The 24262-nt window shown below is 47.5% G+C and overlaps 2 protein-coding genes across 9 annotated transcripts in view; one reads left to right on the plus strand and one right to left on the minus strand.

Annotated features, from left to right (window-relative positions):
* Positions 1-24262, plus strand: part of NHSL2 (NHS like 2) — a 79222-nt gene that overhangs the window by 38623 nt on the left and 16337 nt on the right. The gene's annotated exons all lie outside the window — the stretch shown is intronic.
* RTL5 (retrotransposon Gag like 5) lies at positions 19342-24240 on the minus strand. Of its 2 annotated transcripts, none has more exons than XM_017517837.2 (2): positions 20377-24240; positions 19342-19900 (listed from the first exon to the last, which is right to left on the minus strand). In XM_017517837.2, exon 1 carries the CDS (start codon positions 23757-23759, stop codon positions 22050-22052), a length of 1710 nt encoding a protein of 569 aa, XP_017373326.1. In that variant the 5' UTR covers positions 23760-24240; the 3' UTR covers positions 19342-19900; positions 20377-22049. The 2 variants fall into 2 exon arrangements, with proteins under 2 accessions (XP_017373326.1, XP_017373327.1); XM_017517838.2 differs by having other exon boundaries at positions 19342-19923.

Raw genomic sequence — 24262 nt, forward strand, 5'->3', positions numbered from 1 at the left:
GATAGGGTTTCACTATGTTGGCCAGGCTGGTCTCAAACTCCTGGCTTCGTGATCCACCCGCCTCAGCCTCCCAAAGTGCTGGGATTACAGTCATGAGCTACTACTCCTGGCCCAGGCAGCGTCTTAATTGAGAAAGGCCGGGGCTCTGTCCTTCCATGTGCTGCTTTATGTGGCTGACTTAGACTTCCCCAGAAATGAATTGAAGCAGTTCTGATGGCCCCTCAGCTGGGGTTGTTAAACACCCTGGTTGTTCCACCTTTTCATTCTTATTTATTAAAAACTCCACAGATTTAGAGAAGTTCTTCAGAAAGCAAAGCAGAGTTACCTGCTCAGTGACAAAGTCACCCCATTCCAGTAGGAGATGCAGCCAAAACCCACAGGACTGAGCATCCCCACGAGGATGCCGGGAACAGAGGGGTAAAGTGCTTCCCTCTGGCCCCGTGTTTTCTCCACCAACTTCTTAGCTGCCTAGATCCTTGCTACTCAAAGTAAGGTGTGAAGACCAGCAGGAGCAGCAGCAGCATCACCTACGAGAGTGTTAAGAATACAGAATCTCAGCACACACACCCCCGCTCCACCTACTGCGCCAGAACCCGCGTTTTAACAACATCCCCAGGGGATTTGGTGATTCGTGTGCACAAAAAGTTTGAGAAGCACTGGCCTAGAGGACAGCCTCTGAGAATGAGCTCCTCATCACCAGACTGGGAGCTCCCTAAGGGCAGGGGCTGGATCTCATTGTGTCCTCAAGGCCCCCTGCACAGAACCAGACATGTAGTGGGTACTCAGTCACGTTTCTTGAATGAGTAAATTTGTGAAGGAATCTAGTCACATACAGCCAGCTTAGGCACAGATAAAACGATTTGCTATGCATGCTGTGCAGCCCTATCACCCCCTCCAGCAAGCTTTCCAACAAAGAGGCCCAGCCCCAGCCCCGGGACTCTCCTCCTGGTCTGTGGTCTTGTGAGGGAGGCCCAGCAACAGGGAGTTGGTTTCTGTAGGCCCTAGATTTTGGACAGGATGCTGAACGGCTTGTCCTCTCCCTGTTTCTTCCATCCTCCCACCTAAAAAAAAACCCAGGAAGGAACTTCTGAGGTGCCCACACTATTGCTCTCTTCACTGAGGCCAGGGTCTCCTCAGCACACACAGCCACCACAGTCCCTGCACCACATCTCAGATGGCCCCCTGGAAATCCAAGTTCCTCCCAAAGTGCAGACGGTGCTGTCAGGTGCTGGCTACCAAGCCCTTGCTGCATGTGGAACCAAAATAAACCCCTGTTGATATGGAAACGGGTTGAATTATCTTAAGAAAAAAAAATTGCTCCTTCATTAAATCGCGTTGTTATGGTAACCAGAATTAGGAAAGTAACTTGGCCATGGAGGTTATGTGCAATGTTTTGGGACTGAGAATTTTCAGAATAGTGGAAAACAATTTGTGAGTGCATCTCCCTGGCCCCTGACTCTTCCCAGAAAAGGAGGATGAAGACCAGTTGAGCACTCGGCCACCCTACCTGGGTGGCCTTGTGCAGGGTGGCTGGGGCTGCTCTCACAGGCCACGCCTGCGGTGATGCAGGCTGAGGCCATAAAGGTTTATGTGGGAAAGACAGCTAACTGGCGGAGGATGTCTGGACCAGAGGTCCAGCACTGTCTCAGTGTGCAAGTAGTCCTCCACTCTGCTGCAAAAAGAATGTCCCAATCCCTTGGAATTAAGGAGAGGTGGGAGGCTTAAATAACAACAATAGCTACTCTTTATTGAGTCTTTACTGTGAGCCAGGCACTGAGCTAAGTACTGGACACACTCATAGCAACCCCATGAGGCATTACTATTATCTCAGTTTTGCAAATATAGACTGAGTCTTAGGTCAGTGAAGAGACTTTTACAAAGTCCCACAGTAAGAATGGCAATCCCATTACTGGGTATATACCCAAAGGATTATAAATCATTCTATTATAAAGACACATGCACACGTTATGTTCATAGCGGCACTGTTTACAATAGCAAAGACCTGGATGCAACCCAAATGCCCATCAATAATAGACTGGACAAGGAAAATGTGGCACATATACACCATGGAATACTATGCAGCTATAAAAAATGATGAGTTTGTGTCCTTTGCAGGGACATGGATGAATCTGGAAACTATCATTCTCAGCAAACTGACACAAGAAGAGAAAATCAAACACTGCATGTTCTCACTCATAGGCAGATGTTGAACAATGAGAACACATGGACACAGGGAGGGGAGCATCACACAGTGGGATCTGTTGGGGGGACCAAGGAGGGGACAGCGGGGGGGAAGTGGGGAGGTCAGGAGGGGATAACATGGAGAGAAATGCCACATGTAGGTGATGGGGGGATGGAGGCAGCAAACCACATTGTCATGTGTGTACCTATGCAACAATCCTGCATGATCTGCACATGTACCCCAGATCCTAAAGTGCAATAAAAATAAATAAATAAATAAAAATTGGAAACAAAAAAAATGCAGTGATATTGAAAAAAAAGAAAAGTAATCAATTTTGTCTACTGTGTCTCTAATGCGACCAGTCAAATAAATAACGTGCATTGAAACAAACAAACAACAAAAAAGGATAAGGTAAATTAAAGAATTGCAGCAGTAGCAGCAGCAGCACCAGCACTTCCATGGTAGCATTTTAGCAGCAGGGAGGGGCCACACAGCCCCTTGACTTACTCACACTCAGTCCTCCTCAGAAGCAGGAGTGGATACTCGTAAAGACAGTTGGCTGAAGTGAGACTCACTCATTTATTCATTCAACATGCATTTAATGGGCACTTGCCATGTGCCAAGCACTGTGGATATGCTGGTGACCAAGACAGACAAGGTCCTTGACCTCAAGGAGCTTACAGTCCAGGATAGGGCAAACAGACAGTCATCAGTGAAACTACTTACCAAGAAAAGCTTCAAATAGTGGCAAGTGCTATGAAGAAAAGCAAGCAGAGTGATGTGGCTAGGGTGACTAGGATCAGGACACCAGAGCAGGATCAGAGGCCTATCCAAAGAGGTGATATTTGAGCAGAGACCCAAGTGAAGGAAGGAAGTAAGCCATGTGAAAATCTGGGAGAAGAGTGTTCCAGGCAGAGGGAACAGCCAGTTCAAATGTCTTGAGGTAGGAATGGACCTGGCATGTTTGGGGAGCAGCAAGAAGGCCCCTGTGATGAGAAAAGAGCCAGCAAGCAGGGAGGGGCAGAGGCCAGATCATTCAGGCCTTATAGACCTTGGTAAGGACTTTGCATTTCGGTCTGGTGCAATGAGAAGCAATGGGAAGATGTGCTGGGGAGCAACGAGATATAATTTACTTCTTTCTTTGCTAATAGCTTTCTTGAGATATAGCTCACATACTGTGTAATTCGCCCATTTAAAGTGTGCAACTTAGTGGCTCTTAGAATATTCCCAGATATGCACAACCACCATTTAATTCCAGAACATTTTCATTATGCCAAAAAGAAGACCCTTTTCCCATTAGCAGTAACTTTCCACTTTTGCCAACACCCGCGTCTCCCCAGCTGGTAGTAACCACAAATCAGCTTTCTGTTTCGATGGATTTGCCTAATCTGGACATGTGATAGAAATTGAGTCATATAATGTGTGGCTTTTTGTTACTGGCTTCTTTCACTTTGCCTAATTGTTTACAAGGTTCATCTATGTTGTAGCTTGGATCAGAACTTCATTCCTTTTATTCCTTTGAGACAGTCTCGTTCTGTTGCCCAGGATGGAGTGCAGAGGCGCGATCTTGGCTCACTGCAACCTCTGCCTCCTGGGTTCAAGCGATTCTCCTGCCTCAGCCCCCAGAATAGCTGGGATTACAGGTGTGCGCCACCACATCCAAGCTAGTTTTTGTATTTTTAGTACAGATGGCATTTCACCATGTTGGCCAGGCTGGTCTCAAACTCCTGACCTCAAGCGATTCCTCTCACCTCAGCCTCCCAAAGTGCCGGGATTACAGGCATGCGCCACCATGCCTAACCTTTATTTTTCTTTTTATTATTGAGTTATAAGAGATCTTTATTGTATTCTAGATACAAGTTCCTTAACAGATATATGATTGGCAAATATTTTCTCTGTTTCTGTGGGTTGCCTTTTCATTTTCTTGATGGTGGCCTTTGAAGTGCTAAAGTTTTCAACTTTGATGTAAGTTCAGTTTATTTTTTCTTTTGTTGTCTGTGCTTTTGGTGTCATATCTAAGAATCCATCGCCTCATCCCTGAGTGACTTTGGAGGATGATTCCTCTGGTTGCTGTGGGAAACAGATGGGAGATGGGATTGCTGAATACCCAGCAAGAGGAGGGGTGCCACCTGCAGTGAGGGGTGCTCTATACACAGCTTGCCGACTCCCCCGAGGACCAAATGCTGAACCCTGCTGTTGTGCTAGACCCCTACTGACTTCAGTAGGGATGGTACCAGGTTCAAGAGGTCAAAGAGGAGACCTGTAGCCAGCAAATGAGACATAGGGTTTTATTAGAGGAAACTTACATGCAGAGATGATCCAGTGGGAGCAGGCTGGACAGGAGAACCACAACCTCTTGCAAAAAGCATGCACCCTCACTTAGCACCCTCCCCCAGCAACTGCTATGTGGCAACCCTTAAGTTATTGCTGTCAGGTGCTCCTACCATACACCTGCAAAGTGGCCTGGACCCAGGCACAGACATCGACAGGCTGGTTTTATTTTCCTACATTTCTTTTATGCCAGTCCCATTTTCTGCCCCTCTCCCTGGTTTGAACCTGGTTGGGCAATTCAGACATTTGAAAAGAGGCTCAGAGCCAGGTCAGAAGCTGATCTGGATAGGCTCCAGGTGGCTGCGGAGGAGCCCCCCTCACACTAACTCAGTGTGGGGCCTGAAAAGAGGTCCTTCCTCTTTCTGAGCTCAGTTTCCACATCTCTTCTGTATGAGGAGCTGGACTATGGCCTCTGACTGCCCACAGGCTTCTGAGTCTTCACATCCCCATTCTCATGGGGAAGCTAAACATGGCTGGCAGAGAATAGTTATTGTGGTAATGAGAGAGAGTTGAAGTAAACCACAAAACAGTGTTTACAGTATGATTCCATCTTTGTTTGGCATAGGAAAATTTCTAGAGAGATATACCCAAGGTATCAGCCATGGTTGTCTCTGGTGTGTAGGATTAGGAATGTTCTTTTCCTCTTTCTGTTTGTTTGTATGTTCTGATTTTTAACTATGATAAGCATGTTTTGCTTTTGTAGTAAGAACAAAAAAGGAAAGCATAACAGAAAAGCATGACAAGTTTTAAAAGAGAGAATTGCCTAGAAGCCATTAGCAGGCAAAGGGAGCGGGAAAGGTAGCAGCCAGCCACCTCTCTGGGCCAGGCCTCAAATTGCAAAGGGCCTCCCCTGCCAGAGGAGGTTGGAGGCCCCGTAAGCCAACCCTGACGCAGAGATTAGTGTGCAGGAAGTTTGTTAGGGAGGCTCTTGGGATCCACAGCTGTGGAAAGTGGGCGAGAAAGCAGGATTTTGCAGAGGGGGTAAAGTAAACTGCAACACAGGCCATAGTCAGTCCAAAGAGGAAGCTCTGGAGCTGAGACAGCCCCACAGAGCTGCCCTGAGTTGAGGTAAGGGAGCCACCCTGGCAAGATGTGACACTGGACAACACAATCCCCAAGGAAGGCTTGGAATCTTGGTGGCACACCACAGTGTCCACTATAAGAGGACTGTTTGGGGGCCGGGCATGGTGGCTCACACCTGGAATCCCAACACTTTCGGAGGCCAAGGCAGGCAGATCACGAGGTCAAGAGATGGAGACCATCCTGGCCAACATGGTGAAACCCCGTCTCTACTAAAAAAAAAATACAAAAGAAAATTAGCGGGGTGTGGTGTCTCATGCGTGTAGTCCCAGCTACTCACGAGTCTGAGGCAGGAGCATTGCTTGAACCCAGGAGGTGGAGGTTGCAGTGAGCCGAGCTCACGCCATTGCACTCCAGCCTGGCAACAGAGCGAGACTCTGTCTCAAAAAAAAAAAAAAATAGGACTGTTTGGCAGAGGTGACCTCCGTAAAGGCAAGCCAATAGGCAGATGTGAGGGGGATTTGGGAAGAGGAAAAACTTATCTTTGAACTTAGGTGAACTGGCTTCATCTTCCACTCCAAGCTCTGATCTCCATTCCTGATTTGTCTCCTCAGGCAGTGACCTTTGAAGCATCAAGGGGCCAATCTTTAATTGTTCTGGAATGCAGACAGGGTGGAAGTATTATTGGCCTCATTTTATCAATAAAGAAAGCTAAGTTCAGAGAGGACACACAGCGAGGTCATGATAAGGCAGAGTCTCAAAGCTAGGTCTGTCCAACTCCAGCTCCCAACTTCTTTCCCTGTTAACACAGCTGCCCAGACTTTCAAGCAATTTGGGTTGTGGTCAGATGGACAAATCCGGTCTTTCTTGTTAACACTGAACCAGTGTGCTCTCCATGTCCAGCAATCAATATTCAGATGAGATGGTCCCAATCCTGCAGATTACAAAGTCAAATTTGACTCAGTTGATGCAACCTAAAGGGCCCCTTACTAGCCTGAAAAGCTGCTGTCTTTGGAGGAAGACAAAGCTTCCTCCCACCAAGGACAATCCTGAACCTCCCCAAGTTTGCGGGGTGGTGCGTTAGAAGCTACAGGCAGTCTGACTGAGTTAATCCTGAGTTAATCTTATTAACCTATGAGATTAATTGGCTACAGGCGCCAGGCAAGTGACAGCACAGGCATTAATTCAGCAGCGGCCGGGGCAGCCTGACAGCCAGGGACTGATTTACCAGCCCTTTTAATGGATGGGATTGCATTTAGCTAATTGAGTCTGGGACTGGCACGGATAAGACAACCCCCTTGTGATATACAACTGCTCAGTGGACGTCCTGCCAGCGTGGGGGGAAGGGTGACAGAAGGAAATATGAAGGCAGATTACAAGGAATGCTCCTTTCCTGGCCACTGTAGGGGCTGGTATTAGGTTCCAGGTATCACTAACATTTGAACTACTAGTGTAGTATAGGGCAGTGATTCTCAAAATGTGATCTTTGCACTAGCAGCATCCCTTGGGAATTTGTTAGAAATGCAAATTCCTGAGCCCTCCCCAGACCTCCTTAATTTGAGTATCTAGAAGTGGGACCCAGCAATTCGTGTTTTAACAGGCTGTCCAAAGAATTCTCATGTACACACTCAAGCTTGAGACCCCCTAGAGGAGTTATGAGTGCAAACTCTAGTACCAGGCAGCCTGGGTTATAGTAGCTGTGATCTTCAACCTCTCAGTGTCTCAATTTCTTCATCTGTAAAATGAGGGAAATAATAGTACCTGCTTCATAGGGTTGTTATGAAGATTAAATTTGTCAAGTGCCTAGAGCAATGCCTGTGGTAAGTAAGTATATATATAAACAACTGTTATCGTTGGAAATAATGGAGTAATGGAGCCTGGGACTTCTGTCTGCTCCCTCAGTGTGACAGCAATTCTAACTGGATCATAATGTTTCCTGTGATTTGATAAGCAAAAAAAATATGGCACAAAAGTATGTCTTCACTGTGATTTTACTTATGTAAAAATACTTCTGCATATGGACAAGGTGAAATTCTGGATGTTTTCTTCCTTTAATCATAAACTTTTGAAATGATTAAACTTCCTTTAATCATAAACTTTTGAAACATAATAGACCTTTGAGGTCCAAATATTCAATAAATTCAGATGGACAAGAGACATATTGAATCACAGATAAGCAATGGACAGAATTGAAGTAGAGACTACTCTAGAGGACTCATGATGAAGGACTGCATGTATGGGTTCCTACCCCATTCAGGGGCAGAAGAGTTGTTCTGGGCTCATCAGGTTACATTGGAGCAGAACCAAGCTCAACGTTCCTCAGGGTTAGAAGGGAGATGTGAGCAAGAGTGTGGTCCACCTGAGGATGGTTAATAACAGTAGCAAGGATGGCTGGCCCCAGTGAGGACAGCTAGGGGGTGGGCATGGGGGCTGGGCAATGGACTCATCCTCAGGGAGGGAGGAAGAGTCCAGCTAAGAACCAGGGTGGTCTTGGAAGCTGAGAGACTTGGCTAGCTGTTGTGGGAAAGTCTGACCATTTTTTGAGACTGCCAACTAAATCTCCATCCATAAAGGATAAGTACAGCTAGTCAGTGGGGTTTATATCTCCATCTTGCCACCTACATATCTATAGGACCAGGGTCCTACAGATTGGTCTGTAAAATCCTGGCATAGGGCCAGGAGAGCTGATTTCAAGATCAAGAAGGCCAGGTCAGATGATTGGGGTGGGCATGTGGTGAGCTTGAAACTCCAACCATGTGTGCTACTCTCAGCCCTATCTTCCCCTTTAAACTGGAACAAAGACACTCTAGTAAGAGTTTACTGAGGTCTGAGTATGGGGCTTGTCTCTGTACTGTACTATATATTTTTGCATCCCAGTAACCAGTTTACTTTTAAATGGTAGCATATCATTAACACATAGTCACTATAGGATCTAGTGTGATGCACTAGAAATTCTGCAGTTTATCACAGCTGCCCTGATCACATTTTGTGGCTTTTTTTTTTTTTTGACGGAGTTTCGCTCTTTACCCAGGCTGGAGTGCAATGGCGCGATCTCAGCTCACCACAACCTCAGCCTCCTGGGTTCAGGCAATTCTCCTGCCTCAACCTCCTGAGTAGCTGGGATTACAGGCACGCGCCACCATGCTCAGCTAATGTTTTGTATTTTTAGTAGAGACAGGGTTTCACCATGTTGACCAGGATGGTCTCGATCTCTTGACCTCGTGATCCACCCGCCTCGGTCTCCCAAAGTGCTGGGATTACAGGCTTGAGCCACCGTGCCCGGCCATTTTTTTTTTTAATATACTCAATATGCTTGAGTATATTATGGTACATTTCTGACTTACCAAGGTTCTTTTTCTGATAACAACTTTATTAAGACAAAAAGCATGTGCAAACCACACTATTTACCCATTTGAAGTATACAATTCGCTGGGTTTTAATATATTCAGAATTGCACAGCCATCACCACAATCCATTTGAGAACATTTTTTCATCCCAGAGAGAAACTCTACCATTATCGATCATTCCCTATTTCTCCCCAGTCCCCTCTCCAACCCTACACAACCACTAATTGACTTTGTGTCTTAATAGATTTGCCTATTCCGGACATGCCATATAATCACATCACTGACTATGTGGCCTTTTGTGACTGGCTTCTTTCACATAGCATGATGTTTCAGGGTCCATCCATGTTATAGCATGCATCAGTACGTCATTCCTTTCTGTGACTGGATAATTCCGTCATATGGATAGACCACATTTTTATTTATATATGTATATATTTATTTATTTATCCATTCACCAGTTGATAGACATTTTGTTTGCTTCCACTTGTTGGCTATGGTGAATATTGCAGCTATGAACATTCAAGTACAAGTTTTTGTATGGATATATGTTTCCAGCTCTCTTGGGCACATACCTAGGATTGGAAGTGCTGGGCCAAATGGTAACTCTGTGTTTAACATTTTGAGGAACTGCCAGACTGTTTTCCAAAGTGGTTGCATCACATTACATTCCCACCAGCAGTGTATTAACACAAGGGTACCACTTCCTCCACATCCGCACCAATATTTGTTTGACTTTTTGATTATAGCCATCCTAGTGAGTGTGAAGTGGGCTCTCATTGTGGTTTTTATTAGCATTTCCCTAATGACTAATGATGTCGAGTATCTTTTCATGTGTTTGTTTGGCCATTTGTATATAGTAGTGTCTTTGGAGAAATGTCTGTTCAGATCCTTTGCCCATTTTTGATTTGGATTATTTGTCTTTCTATTATTGATTTGTAAGATATTTTTTATAGGTTCTGGACACAGGTCTCTTATCAGACATATGATGTGCAAATATTTGTTCTCATTTTGTAGGCTGTTTTTTCGCTCTTTTCTTGAGATAGAGTCTCTGTCACCCAGGCTGGAGTGCAGTGGCACCATCATGGCTCACTGTAGCCTTGAACTCCTGGGCTCAAGCAATCCTCTGCCTCAGCTTCCCAAGTAGCTAGTACTACAAGTACACATCACCATGCCCAGCTAATTTTGTCTTCCTTTTGTACAGACGAGCTCTTGCTATGTTGATCAAGCTGGTTTCCGATTCCTGGCCTTGAGTGATCTTCCCACATCAGCCTCCCAAAGTGTTAGGATTACAGGCATGAGCCACTGGGCCTGGTTTCTTTTCACTTTCTTGATGGCATTATTTGTGACACAAAGGTTTTTAATTTTGATGAAGTCAAATTTGTGTTTTTCTCTTTTGTTACTTGTGCTACTAATGTCATATCTAAGAAACCACTGCCTTATCTAAGGTCTTAAAGATTTATACCTGTGTTTCCTTCTGTGTTTTATAGTTTGAGCCATTACATGTGAGTCTTTGACTCATTTTGAGTTTAATTTTGTATACATAACAGAATGAATTCCAATTTCATTCTTTTGCATTTGGATATTCTGTTGTCCCAGCAGCACTTACTGAAAAGACTATTCTTTTCAGCATTGAATGGAATTAGCACCCTTGTCGAAAATCAATCAGCCATAGATGTATGAATTTATTTCAGGACTCTCAACTTTTTTCCATTGATCTATGTGTCTATCCTTATGTTAGCAACACACTATCTTGATTACTGTAGCTTTGTATAAAGTTTTGACATTGGGAAGTGTGAGTCCTCCAACTCTTTTCTTTTTAAAGGTTGCTTTGATTGTTCTGGGTCCCCTTAATTTCTATATAGATTTTAGGATCAGGTTGCCAATTTCTACAAAGAAATTGGAGTTTTGATAGGGATTGCATTGAATCTGTAGATCAATTTGAGGAATATTGCCATTTTAACAATATTATTTTGATACATGAACTTGTCTTTCATTTATTTCCACCTTTAATTTTTTATCATGTTCCATAGTTTTTAGCATACAAGTTTCACACCACTTTTGTTAAATTTATTATGTGTTTTATTCTTTTGATGATATTGTAAATGGAATTTTTTTTCTTAATTTCATTGTAGATTGTTCATTACAAGTATATAGAAATACAACTTTTAAATTGATTTCACGGCCTTGCAACCATGTTGAACACAATTATTAATTCTAATAATTTTTTAATGGATTCCTTAGGATTTTCTATATACAAGATTATGTCATCTCTGCAAATATAGTTTACTTCTCCCTTCTAATCTGTATGCCTTTTATTTCTCTTTCTTGTCTGATTGCTCTAGCTAGAACCTCCAGTGCAGCATTTAACAGAAGCAGGGAAAGTGGATACCCTTGTCTTGTTCCTGATCTTATGGGAAAAGCATCCAGTATTTCACCTTTAACTGTGATGTTATTGTGTGTTTCTTATAGATGGCCTTTGTCAGGTGAAGGAAGTTTCCTTCTATTCCTAGTTTGTTGAGTGTTTTTATCATGAAAGAGTGTTGGATTTTATCAAATCATTTTCAGTCTATCGATATGGTGTATTACATTAATTGATTTTCAGATGTTAACACAGTCTTGCATTCCTGGGATAAATCCCACTTGGTCATCATGTATGTTTGGTTTGCTAATATTTTATTGGAGATTTTTGCATCTGTACTCGTAGGAGATATTGGTCTATATTTTTCTCGTGATGTTTTTGTCAGTTGTGGTATCGGGTGATACAGGCCTCATAGGATGAGGTGGGAAATATTACCTCCTCTATATAGTTTGTGAAGAATTGGCATTAATTCTTCTTTAAATGTTTGGTAGAATACACCAATGAAGTCATTTTTGTTTGGGCTTTTCTTTGTCAGTAGTTTTGATTACTAATTCAATCTCTTTGTTATTTGTTTATTTGGAGTTTAATTTCTTGTCCAGTCATCTTCAATAGTTTGTATCTTTCTAGGAATTTAAGCATTTCATTTAAGTTGTCTAATTTATTGTCATATAGTTGTTCATAGTATTCCTTTAAAATCCCTTTTGTTTCTGTAAGGGTGATTATAATGTCCCTTCATTTACTTCTGATTTTTGTAACTGGGGTCTTCTCTCTTTGATTCTTGGTCAATCTAGCTAACCAAATTTCTTTTGAATTCCCTTTTGGCCTTCTGCCTCCTTCTGCCTATATTTGAGAGCCTTGGCCAATCTAAGAACATACATGTATGTCTCTTACAGTCAAGAAAATGAGTCTTTTCTACATTCTTGCATGTGGAGCTCTCAGCCTGAACCTCCAAAGCATATTGTTATGTTTCCTCAGCTAACTGAGGCAGATTCATTCTGATCCAGCTTCTTTGTTAGCCAGTGGCTATGATGCATAAGTCTGTCTCAATTCCACTCTCTCACTGTGGAAATGAAGCTGCAGCCCTTCAGTATATGGCCATCAGCCAACTGTTGCTCATTTCTGACTAAATATGAGGGCCTGGGGAAGAACAGAAGGCAGCAGGCCCTGCCTGGACCCCTATGCAAGGCATTGTGGATACACCTGGGGCCTGGTCTTCATGACTACTGCTCACTTTGAGTCTTGAATGGGAACAGAGGCAAGTTAGAAAAGCAGAGGCCTACTGCTGTTTGGACCATATGTCTCCTTGGTCACGGCACCCAGGACTATCCTTCCCTAGTTGGCAGGGACTCCGCTAACAGATGGTAAAGTCAGGAAGTCAGGAAAAAGTATTGGGGATTTTGGGCAAGTGCTGATTCTGGCTAGTGTTTTGGGGTCCCTGGCCCCGTTAGTCATCTTTCCCCTTCCCTCTGCGGTCCCTAAGCCTGGCTAGGGTGCCAGTGTGGAAGCATTCATTAGTTCAGAAAATGTCTTAGAGCCACATGTCCACTTAAAGATTATTTCCAGACTAATGAAAAATCCGTGTGTACAAGCAGGTCCCCATTTTAAAATGGAGAAAAGCCCACCAACATTTTCATGGTAAGGAAATGGCAACAAATCAACTCTTTGGGGTATGTGGTGAGCTTGAAACTCAAACCAAGTGTGACAACCTCAGCCCCACCCTGGGCTGCTGACTCAGGACCAAGAGGAAGAGGGAGCTGCCAGACTTCACAATTTCTGTAAACAGTTCTTGAAAAAGAAACCACGCACTTGTCTTTCTGCCAGCCCCCAGCTTATCCCCGTAGCTGGCAGCTCTGCCATTGTCTTTTCTCTGACACCTTAGGACAGGGCTTCTTAACTTGAACTCCATGGACCTTCAAGGGGTGTGTGGAGAGAATTTAGAGGGTCTACAAACTTGGATGGGAAGATGATTTGATCTTTTCTCCACGAATCTCAAACAACAAGTTAGCATTTTCTCAAGTTAGGAATGTAGGTGACAAACCACAGTAGAATTAGTGGTATCTGTGACTTTATCACCAATATAAATCACAAATATTTTCATATCACATTACAGTTGCTGTAATATCTCAAAAAATCATTTGTGGTCATCAGCACTTCAACATTTCTATTATATAGACTTGCCACTAAATCTCATGATTTAATGCATTTAAGTAGTAATACAACTAGATCACAAAACGTTAAAAATATTTTTCTAACCATTTCAGTATGATTGTTTGCCATTGTGATTCTATGTATTTTATTTTATGCACATGAAAACATTATTCTGAGAAGGGGTCCAGAGGTTTCACCAAACTGCCAAAGGGGTCCATGACCTAAAAAAAAGACTAAGACCCTGCCCTGGATCTTGGAACTTTCCTGCTCCACGGGCCTCACTTCTGATCCACAGAACTTTGCCTATCTTACTGGAGGGGTCAAAAGCACTTGCACGCCGGGCGCGGTGGCTTACGCCTGTAATCCCAGCACTTTGGGAGGTGGAAGTGGGAGGATCATGAGGTCAAGAGATCGAGACCATCCTTGTCAACATGGTGAAACCCCGTCTGTACTAAAAATACAAAAAATTAGGTGGCTATGGTGGCGCGTGCCTGTAATCCTAGCCACTCAGGAGTCTGAGGCAGGAGAATTGCCTGAACCCAGGAGGCAGAGGTTGCGGTGAGCCGAGATCATGCCATTGCATTCCAGCCTGGGTAAAAAAAAAAAAGCACTTGCATGCGGGAAACTTTCTGTGCCTAGTTTCTTAACCTGCAAAAGGGGGAATAATAACACTACCTAGTTTATAGGGTTGTTGTGATGCTTCAATGGGTTAAGAAATGTAAACCACTTAATGCCTAATACATAGTAAGCACTATTAGCTATTTTTGTTATTATTGTTGGTTTATATCAGTCATCTCATTAACATGCTATTATTATCTCAATTTTCGGAAAAAGGAAACTGGGGCTTAGAGAAGTGAAACGACCAAGTCAAGGGTACACAGCAAGGGAGTGGCAGAGACAGGGTTCAAAGCCAGGTCTATTTGACTCTCAAGCCCAGTGGAGGTCACTGTTAGCACACTACTGAGAGGAGGTGATGGACCCCAGAAGAATGAAGGCCATCAATGGGGTGCCAGCTGGGAAGGAACAAGAAGCTCTGTAAGCTCTTGTTTTTTCTCCCCTGCTTGTCCCTACTGTCCACACCTCCAACTTTATCTGGGGAGCTCCCAGCTCCACGTGCATACCATCAGCCCTCAGCCAGTTCTCAGAGGCCCATTCCTCCTTCCAAAGGCCATTGTCAATGCAGCCTTCATTTAGCTTTCATCTGCAAAGAGGACAAGTCCATGTTCTTCCACTGAACCACAGTTTGGCAGTAACAAACTCACTTTGGAGTCATGGGCCAGCCTCTGCTCCCAAGTGGATCTCAAGCCTCACAGGCCAGGGAGGTCGGGGTTAGAGGGCCTGAGGGGGAATGCAGAAGGGCAGGGGATTGCCTGGGGAGTGGAGAGGCAGTTTCATGGAGGAAATGGTCTTGGAACTGAGGAGAAGATTGCTAGTTGGAGTGAGGCCAGGAGTGTTCATGAATTTTTCAGGGAGAATGGGTTGTGCAAAGGCCCAGAGGTATGCAAGGGCCTGCTGTGTACAGAAAAGCAGGAAATAATTCAAGATGTCTGGAATTTGGACTGAGTAGAAGAGGAAAGAAGGACAGCATAGGCACATGAGACAGCATAGATAATTCATGAGCAGACAGGAAAGAAAAAGTTCCACAAAATCAGGTCCACAAGTCTTCTCATGAGGAAGGAGAGCCATTGAGGGGTTTTGAACAGGAGCAACAAGCCCAGGTGTGTGAGTTCAAAGGCCCATGGTCCCCACCCCCAGGTATGTGGAAGGTGGGCCAATTAGAATGGGTAGAGACTAGAGCTGGCTTCAGTAGCCCAGGCGAGAGAGAGGAGGAAGGGCTGAATTGTGGGTGGAGAGGTCTTGATTTTGGGGACACTCTTTCTGGCAAGCTTCATAGCCAACAGGTCTCATCTCTAGGATATAAGAGGTGAAGGAGACCTCAATTGCTGGGGGCACTCGCCCTTCTCTAGCTCGGTCGTGTAAGGAGATCCTACTAGAAGGCAAGGCTTCCCCAGGCCGTGGGACTTTCGCCATGAGTTCACCTATTGACACCTTCCATTTTAGCCTCTCTCTCACTTGAACAGCCCACTGCAAGAGCAGAATAAAAAACCCAGGCCCTACTTTCCCACATACACACCCCCAACCCCCCATCAGGAGAGTTGCTGAGGCGAGGAGCCCTGCTCTACCCCATGTGTGGCAGGCAGGAAGGGAAGAGGGGACGCAGGGAGCAGGTCAGGGCCTGCTCTCTGTCAAAGGAAATATCCACCCTCCTAAGCCTTTAAGAAACTGTTTTCTTCCAAGTAGGTCCCGCTGTTACCAGGGCAACCGAGAGCCCTGGTATTTGTGTTTCTGTCTTTGGAGTCCCTGGGGAGAAGTGGCCTGCCAAGCTTTCCCTAATCTGGGCAGGATACAGGAAGTGCTGGCCGGAGGTGGAGCCCACTCCCCACCCCCCATTTGGGGGTGGTCTCTCTCATGATTAATGCCTGTTCTTATCCCCTGGAGAAGGCCACCCCCACCCTCAGGAGCCAGTTCTGGCGGTCAAGGACACAGGCTTGGGCTCCTATGGACGTGGTTTCTTGGGGCCAGAATTCTGCACTGACTGTGGCACATCTCTCTCAAATGGGTGTCAGCTGCTCTCTGAGGCAGGTGTCCAGGAAGGGCAAGCTCACATCAGACCATGGTACCTGCTGAGGGATCATCGCGCTTGCTGTGTTTCTTGATCAATTACTTTGTACTAGAACTGGATCTGTGGGTCAGTTCTTGCTCCAGGGAGCTCTAGGGAAAGGCTTAGAATCAAACTAGCCATTAAATGTCACCTGGGCTAGTTAGTTCTCAAGGCTCTATGCTACTCTAGGCTGGGCTGGGTTGGACGTTAGAATTGCCTAGGGAGCTTTCTAGATAGAGAAATTCCTGGAGATTCTGTTTCCATCAGCGTGGGTGCAGTAGACGTTAACAGCATGGGCTCTGGATGTCAAACTGTTGGGATTCGCAGTCAAACTCAGCAAATGGGACAAGTGACATCAAGCCACTTGCCTGACCAGTTTCCTCACTTACAGAACGAATGTGGGGAAGTCACAGCTGTTTCAAGGAAGCAAGATTTTCTCTGCCTTCCTCTATCACTCATCCCAGGAAAGGGTTTTCAGGACCCTCGCCATCCTTGTCACCCTTCTACTGCCCCCCTTACCCTCCTTCCTTCCTTCCTTCCTTCCTTCCTTTATTCTGATGTTTTCTTACTCCTGGCATGCAAAAGGGTTTCTATGAGGTGCAACTTTGTCCCCTTCTGCTGGGCAGCCAGGGCCCCAGGTGGGGCCTGCCCATATCCAGGATTCCACACTGCTACTGCAGCAGCCCAGGAAGGCATTGGCATATCTGACAGTCAGGTCAGTCTGTGATTCTGACCAATCACCTGTCAATTCACATCTTCAGATTTTCATTCTCACAAGCTTCTTCTAAGCCACATCTCCCCAACCCAGGCTTTTGCAGTTGCTTTTCTGAACCTGACTGCAAGATCTCAGATGAGCTCCTAATAAAGGTCATTTCAGGCCAGGTGCAGTGGCTCACACCTTAATCCCAGCACTTTGGGAGGCCAAAGGGGGTGGATCACAAGGTCCAGAGATCGAGAGCATCCTAGTCAACATGGTGAAACCCCCTCTATACTAAAAATATAAAAATTAGCCAGGCGCGGTGTTAGGCACCAGTAGTCCCAGCTACTCAGGAGGCTGAGGGAGGAGAATCGCTTGAACCCAGGAGGCAGAGGTTGCAGTGAGCTGAGATCACGCCACTGCACCTGGGGACAGAGCAAGACTCCGTCAAAAAAAAAAGTAACCTTAGTTCATCCTTCCATGTTAAGGAGAGTTTTTTGGCCCCTCATTCCCTTTTGGAGGAGATCTTCTAGTCCTCTAAGCTTTGTACCACCTGCAGATGCTCTTAGCAGGCTGCCTCTAGGTCTCCATCCAGTGGCCCATTTATTCACTAACTTCTTCATTTACCAAACTAGGATTGAGATCCTACTGTGTACCAAGTAGTGTGCTGGGCCCCAGGGACTCCACAGTGACTAGACAGATGAAGAAGCCATGGCCCCAGAGGGGATGAGACTCATGCTAGAGCCCATATAGAGTCAGCGGCAAGGCTGGACTGGAATCCAGGGTTCTTTTCCCCATTCCCACAGTGCTTCTGGCTTCAAGGTTGGGGCAAGGCTGACTCTATTTTTCTGACCTTTTCCCACCTTCTCTAATTGGCCATAACAGAATCTGGGCTCAGGTATCACTACTTGCGATGTCATGAGAAATCCCCTGGGTGCTGGAGACCTTGTCAGGCCTCCTGAAGGGTAACAGGGAGTCCCAGTGCTCACTGATGAAACCCACAACCCCATAAGTCTGCTCCTCCCTAGAAGGGGTAGTCAGTCACATACTCAGTACTGTCACCTGGCTGGTTCCCCCAGAGCTTCCAGAGATAGTGCACCTGATGCATGCTTCGTTGCTTTGGCAAAGACCCATAATCCAGACAGGTTGACACTTTAAGCTTGTCAGGAGTCCCTCCTGGGAGACAGCAAGTACGGTGTATTTGAGTTAAGAATGTATATGGGTTTGGGAGTCATGAAGACCTGGAGTCCCCATGTGACCTAATATCTCTGAGATTCAGGTCCCTCAGCTTTAAAAGGAGACAGCATTACCTGCCTCACTGAATTGTGGAGAGAAAATGAAATGATGTTGGTGAAAATGCCTGGCACATGGTCAGAAACGCCATGGTTCCCTCCCTCCCTCCCTCCCTTCCTTCCTATTAAAGGGACAAAGCAAATGTGCCTCTGAAACCAGAGTTTGTTTCCCGACTGGAATCCTGCAAGCTGGGGGCAGGGGGCAGGACAGGGCAGAACTAGGAGCTTGGCCTGTCCTGTTAGACAGCAGGGCCAGCGGAGTGGAGGCAGAGAGGCACTAAGTGTCCCCAGAGCTAATGGGCAGCTGCAGGACTGTGACAGAGCCACTCACTAGCTGTCAGTCTTTGGCCAGTGACTTCTCTCTAAGCCTCAGTGTCCTCATCTTTAAGATGAAGGTAAGGATAGTTAGTTCTTGCCCCCAGAATCATTATCAGAATGAAATAAGATAACGGATGTAAAGTGCCTGGCACAGCACTTGAAAGTACTAGAGGCATAATGAATGTTCCCACCCACTTCCCCTGGGGGCAGGGGGAAAGTCCAATTCATGCTGGGAAACTTGGACAAATCGCAGAATGGGATTCAGTTTCTTCTGACCCCAGAGTCTGAGGAGCCATGAGATCTTTCTGGGAGGGCTTCGTCTTTTTTAATTAATTAATTAATTAATTAATTTTTATTGCATTTTAGGTTTTGGGTTACATGTGAAGAACATGCAAGATTGTTGCATAGGTACACACACGGCAGCGTGATTTGCTGCCTTCCTCCCCTTCACCTATATCTGGCATTTCTCTCCATGCTATCTCTCCCCAACTCCCCACCCCCCGCTGTTCCTCCCCTATTTCCCCCCAACAGAACCCAGTGTGTGATGTTCCCCTGGGAGGGCTTCTTACATGGACAGCTCTGGGGACTTCCGATTCATCTTCACCAGCTAACTCACTGTCATCTCATAGCGCCACCTAGTGTCAAAAAGCAGAAGGGCCCTCCCCACCCAACCCGGTCTCTTTTCCTTCACTCAAAGTCCCAAGCGTGCCCGTGAGTGCCTGTAGGGCTAGGCCACCCTACTCCCCGGGAGAACGAATGCTATTTTTCAAGATGCCCAGTGCTTCCACTTCCCTCCCAACAATTTCTGCCATCTACAAATACACAGAACTTGTAGGCAGGTCCCTTGAGCTTCGCCAGGCCTTGGTTTCCTCGTCTAAGGATTTCAAGACTTCAGGGTAGGGTTGATTCCAGCAGGGGGCCTTGGAAGCACCCGATGCCTACTCTATACCCATCTATGTTTGCTTAAAAACAAAGAGACACAATCTTTACACACCCTTTATATTTTTATAGCGGAGAGAAAGCTTTAGCATACAGAGCAGTTTCTTATCTTCACAACACAGTAATGAAACAATAACACATATATTCCAAACGGGTTTCCTCCCGAGCTTCTGGGAGACCTTGGGCTGCCTTCATACCCCTGCATGCATCCCCTCCCCCCACCCCTCTTTCAACCCAAGAAAGCTCCCAAAGCCCACAGTTCCTCTTACAGCTCTTATGGCTGTTATATCACAACAAATATTGAAGATCTGGGAAAGGGAGGAAGAGGTTCAAAGGGAAGCCCAAGCCCTTCCTGCCCCCAGAGGGTGGAAACCAGCTCACGGCTCATCTGCTCTGTCCCTGGCTGTGGTTCTGAGGACTCAGGGTGAGAAGTACCATGGGAACAGGCAGGGCCTATGCTGAAGGGTCCCTGGAATTGTGGGTGTAAGGCACCCGTCCTTCACACGTCTCCACAGGGACATGAGGCAGCAGGGCCAGAGTGTCGGCCATCAGCAAATAGGGTTCACAGCCTCGAAGAATAGCAGGTCCCCTTCTGGAATGCACTCCTGAGGAAATTAGACAAAATCAGCTGAAAAACAGACAAATTTTTCTTTACAAAGTTGTTTACTCCTGCCCTGGTGCGGATGGGGAAAACCCGACAATTGAAAGGTCCAACAAATTAGGAGAATGCTTAAATGAATTATTCAGCATGCATGACTGCACAGGTGGCAGCCATTTTAAATCCTGCTGATCAAGAACTGGCAGAATGATCTCAGCTTTGACAAGACGTACCAAGAACACACTAGAAAGGAAGGCAGCAAAGTGTTAATAGTGCTTGCATCTATGTGATGGGACTCTGAAGGTCTGGGGTTTTTTGTCCTTATAGTTTTCTCCATTTTCCAAACTTTCTTTAACGATTATGTATTACTTTTCTCTTTGGAGAGAAGGGATCTTTTTAAAAGGTAGCAACAGGTTATAGGAACCCAACTCCACTGATTCCCCAGGCTGAGAAACAAAAGTGCTAATGAAAAAGGCATCTTACCTCCCACTGATGAATAGAGACCTCACCAGAAACCAGTCGGAGGACTGGGTTTCTCTGCAACTCCTCTTCCTCCAGCTTCTTCCTCTTGCCTCCATCCAGGCCCAAGATCCTAAGGTCGGGCTGATGTTATTGGTCAGACTCCCATGAGGAACAGAGGTTGAATTTACTATGTTTTCTTCCCTTTGGCCACAAACCCTGGCCGCACTTGCTTTGCTGCCAGGCACTGTGCAAAAGCCCAGTGTCCAGGGGCAGTTCAGGCCAGCAGTGGAGTTGGCTGGCATTTTGTGGCCAGAAATGACATAGTAAATGGGTGTTTTTCACTGCAGAAGCAGTGCTTTCTGGACTCAAGGCAAGCAGCGGGTCTCTTTATAAGGGCACCTGAGCTTGTACCCAGAAGTCCCAGGAGTTCCTAGGAGGCAGCCACCCTCTTAAGCTTTACTGTGTCACTAAAGCACAGCAGCAGGCCAGGGATTGGCCCCCAGGTCAAAGACATGAAAAGGGATCCCAGCTGTGAGGCCACGGTGGGTGCAGCCTTCTTTTCTCCTCTCAAAACTAAGGGATCCTTGAAGTCGAAGGGAGCTCAGAACAGGCCATGGGCCCTCTGTCTGTCCCAGACAGAATGGCCAGTTGGGCCTCCTCTGCAACTCCAGGGATAGAAAATGTCCTGCAAAGACCTTTGACTGGGGGCTGCAATCCAAAGCCTGGCAGGGGGAGAAGACCACCTTCCCTTAGGAAAGAGTCACTCTCTACAATGGCAGAATGATCATTACTGCTTCTTTCTCCTCCTCCTCTTCTTCCTCCTTCTCCTCCCCGAACCCCAACTGGCTACCCTTTAGGCAACATCAAGGGAAGTGGTGGAGCCTGCAATGTTGGGCGCTGTCCACCGGGGGTGCCCAGGAGGGCAATGTGGTGAGAGGAAAGGGCTCCAGATGAGGCAAGCCAGTCCAAGAGCCCTGATACGGGAGTCTATGCAAAGGTAAATTCTAGTGCTGTAAGTGGAACCAGCCTGCACAGTCAGTCAAGGGCAAATCTCGGTCAAGTTGTCCATTTGACATGTGGCTTTGCACACTCTCACTGGGCTAGATGTCGGGTCCTCTTCCAGGCCCTCTGCTGGAGGTGTGGCATGAAGAGTGTAGGCTTCTAGGGACATTTCTTGAGACCATCTTGCCCACCATTGAGACTATCCAGTAACTGGCCTCAGTGGCTTTAGGAGTTCAGGGTAGCCTATCCTCTTGCTCATTGGGGCAGGTCAGTGAGGCATTGGGTGAAGTCCAATTGGGTCAGTGAGAGATAAAACTGTAGAACATAGGGTGAAGAAACGCAGGAGAGGTGAGGGTTAGGAACAACCAGAGGGGAGAGACAAGAGGGTGACCAGTTCATTTATGGGAACAGGCCCAGAAACTTGCCCTCCAGCTCGTGGCAGGACTGAGCAGAGTACATGCCAAGAGGGCAGCTACTGCTAATCCCTCCTTTCTCAGGTGACCCTGGTTGGCCACACGTCACTCTCTGGTCATGGTTGCAAGATGGTCTGGAGTTCTGTGGGTCTTCTTCAGGCTCTGCAGGTCTGAAACTCCCTGAAGTCTGGTCAGCAGATGGGGCAGGTATGACAGCAATAGCAGGGGCAGGGGACGCAAAAGAAGGGTGTGTTCTGGGTGGCCATCTGGCCCCAGCACTCACACTCGAATTCGGCCACGAGCAGCTCGGTGGCCTCCCTGTCTCGGAGTGAGGCGGAAAAGCACAGGGGGCCGTCTTCGAACTTGGCGTTGCCCCAAGCGACTTGTGCGGCGAATCAGTGGGGGCGAGCTGTAGAATGGTGAATTGGTGCCTGGAAGGCCTTCCAGAAGTGGGACACGATTCTGGTTCCTCCGTCTGCTGGGCTGTATTATGGGAGGCGATGCACCCAGGAAGTTTTCGGCATGGTAACCACTTGTGGGACCAGAAGTCTGGGATGACGCGTGAACAAAGGTCGGCGCCATCTCCATCAGCTCATCTAGGTCATCATCTTGGGCCTCATCCAGGGGCTCCTCCTCTGCCTCACCATCGGTCTCTTCAGTCCCTGGCTCCTGCTGTGGCTCCTGCTCTGGTCTCTGGCCCCCATCCTCATCTTCATCTTCTTCACCCTTACTCTGTCCTTCCTCCTCATTCTTGTTGCTTATCTCCTCCTCCTCCTCTTTCTGTTTCATTTCCTCTTCCTCCTCCTCCTTCTCCTCCTCTTCCTCCTTGATTTCTTCCTCCTTCTTCATCTCCTCCTCCTCCTTCTCCATCATCTCTTGCTGAAAAGCCCTTATGCACTTCCTCTGGTCCTTGGGGTGAAGCCTGTGCCTGCGTGCCTCTTGGTCTTCATCTTCACTGTAGTACTCTTCATCTTCACTTTCTTCCTCACTGGGACTCGGAGCAAAAGGGAAGAGGATATTGCGAACCCCAGGGAGCGGGATAGGCTTGGGGACGCGCACTTTTCTTTCTATCTCCACACATTCTAGAATCAGCTCATCCAGATCAGCCATTTCTGTTGACCATAAAAGCTCCTTGCGGAAGAATTCCGACAGGCCTTTGAGGAATTGGTTTTGGAGGCGGCAGTCATCCCAAGACAAGAACTGAGCCAGGAACTGAAAAGCATCTGCATAGCTACCGAGGGTACAGTCGCCCTGCCTGAGCTTGCGAATGGCCTTTTTAGCTACACGTGGGGGGATGGGGCCACAGAATTCCTTACGGATTTCATCCAGGAAGCGCGGGAAGTTGCCATGCAAGGGGCTTCCCTCCTGAGTGACTGAGATGGCCCAGTCCTTGGCTTCGCCAGTGAAAAAGGAGATCAGAAAGGCCACCCGCTCGGCGCCCCCAGGGAAATGATCCTCATGGTTGGCTATGAAGGTCTCTAGCTGCATCAGGAATTCAGCCAGGTAGACTGGGTCGCCTGAAAAGGGCTCTATCTCAGGCCGCTGCAGCGGTGGCAGAGGGGGCTGCGGGGGCGGCTCCTTTGACGCGGGCGGGGGCAGTGCTGGCGGGGGCGGGATGGGCAGCAGAGGAGGGTCAGCGGGCCCGTCGGTGGTGCTGCAATCCTGGATCACGTTAATCAAAAGATCATCCGAGATACACTCGGGCTCCGCGCGTGGGGGAGGCCGGCATGAGAAGGGCAGCTGTCCCCCAGGAATGGCTTCGATCTCACTGAGCGGGAACTCCAAGTTCTCCTCCGCTAGGACGGGCACTATGGGCACTGGCCAGCGGATGTAGCTCGAGACATTGCCCCTCAAGGAATTAACCTCCGCCAGGGCTCTTCCCAGCTGGAGGCCCAAATTGGCATTCTCCCCGCGAAGGGCATTTAATTCTTCACGCAGGGCCACATTCGCCATGCGGAGGCTGTTGAGATTTCCTGTCGCCTCAGACATCTTGACAAGCCCAGGGTCCTGGGGCTCCGTAGTGGGGAAAAGGGGACGGGAGCTACGGGCCACAGGAGGAGGATGCCGAAATGCGGCGACTGGACGCGGGAGGGGACCTAAGTGCGGCGGCGGGGCGCGGGACAGGCAGGGCCACACCCACCGGGGCGAGCTGGAGGACGGCGCTCGGGGCGGAGGGCCCAGCGGCTCGGCCTGGGGCGCGTTACCTCTTCGCCGGGGCCGGAGAGGGCTGGCGGCGGTACTGGGCCCGGAGGACGCGGGCGACACGGCGGCGGCGGCGGCGGCGGCGGCGACCAGGCAGGCGGGCAGAGACGAGCGGAGCGGGAGGGAGCGGACTGCGGCAGAATCTGTCGAGGAAAAATCTTGCGGTTGGCGATTCCTCGCCTTTTAAGCGCAGCCTCGCACTCCCCCCGCCCCACGCAGAGGCGGGCCTTGGGGAACGGCGGGCGCCCACTGGCCGCCGCGCGCCGCTCCCCCCAAGCTCGCCTGTGCCT

This window comes from Cebus imitator, unplaced genomic scaffold (assembly GCF_001604975.1).
Source record: "Cebus imitator isolate Cc_AM_T3 unplaced genomic scaffold, Cebus_imitator-1.0 Scaffold648, whole genome shotgun sequence".
In the NCBI taxonomy this organism is placed as follows: Eukaryota; Metazoa; Chordata; class Mammalia; order Primates; family Cebidae; genus Cebus; species Cebus imitator.

Coding starts and splice junctions, on each gene's coding strand:
- RTL5 (XM_017517837.2), bottom strand. CDS start 23,759: ATGTCTGAGGCGACAGGAAATCTCAACAGCCTCCGCATGGCGAATGTG.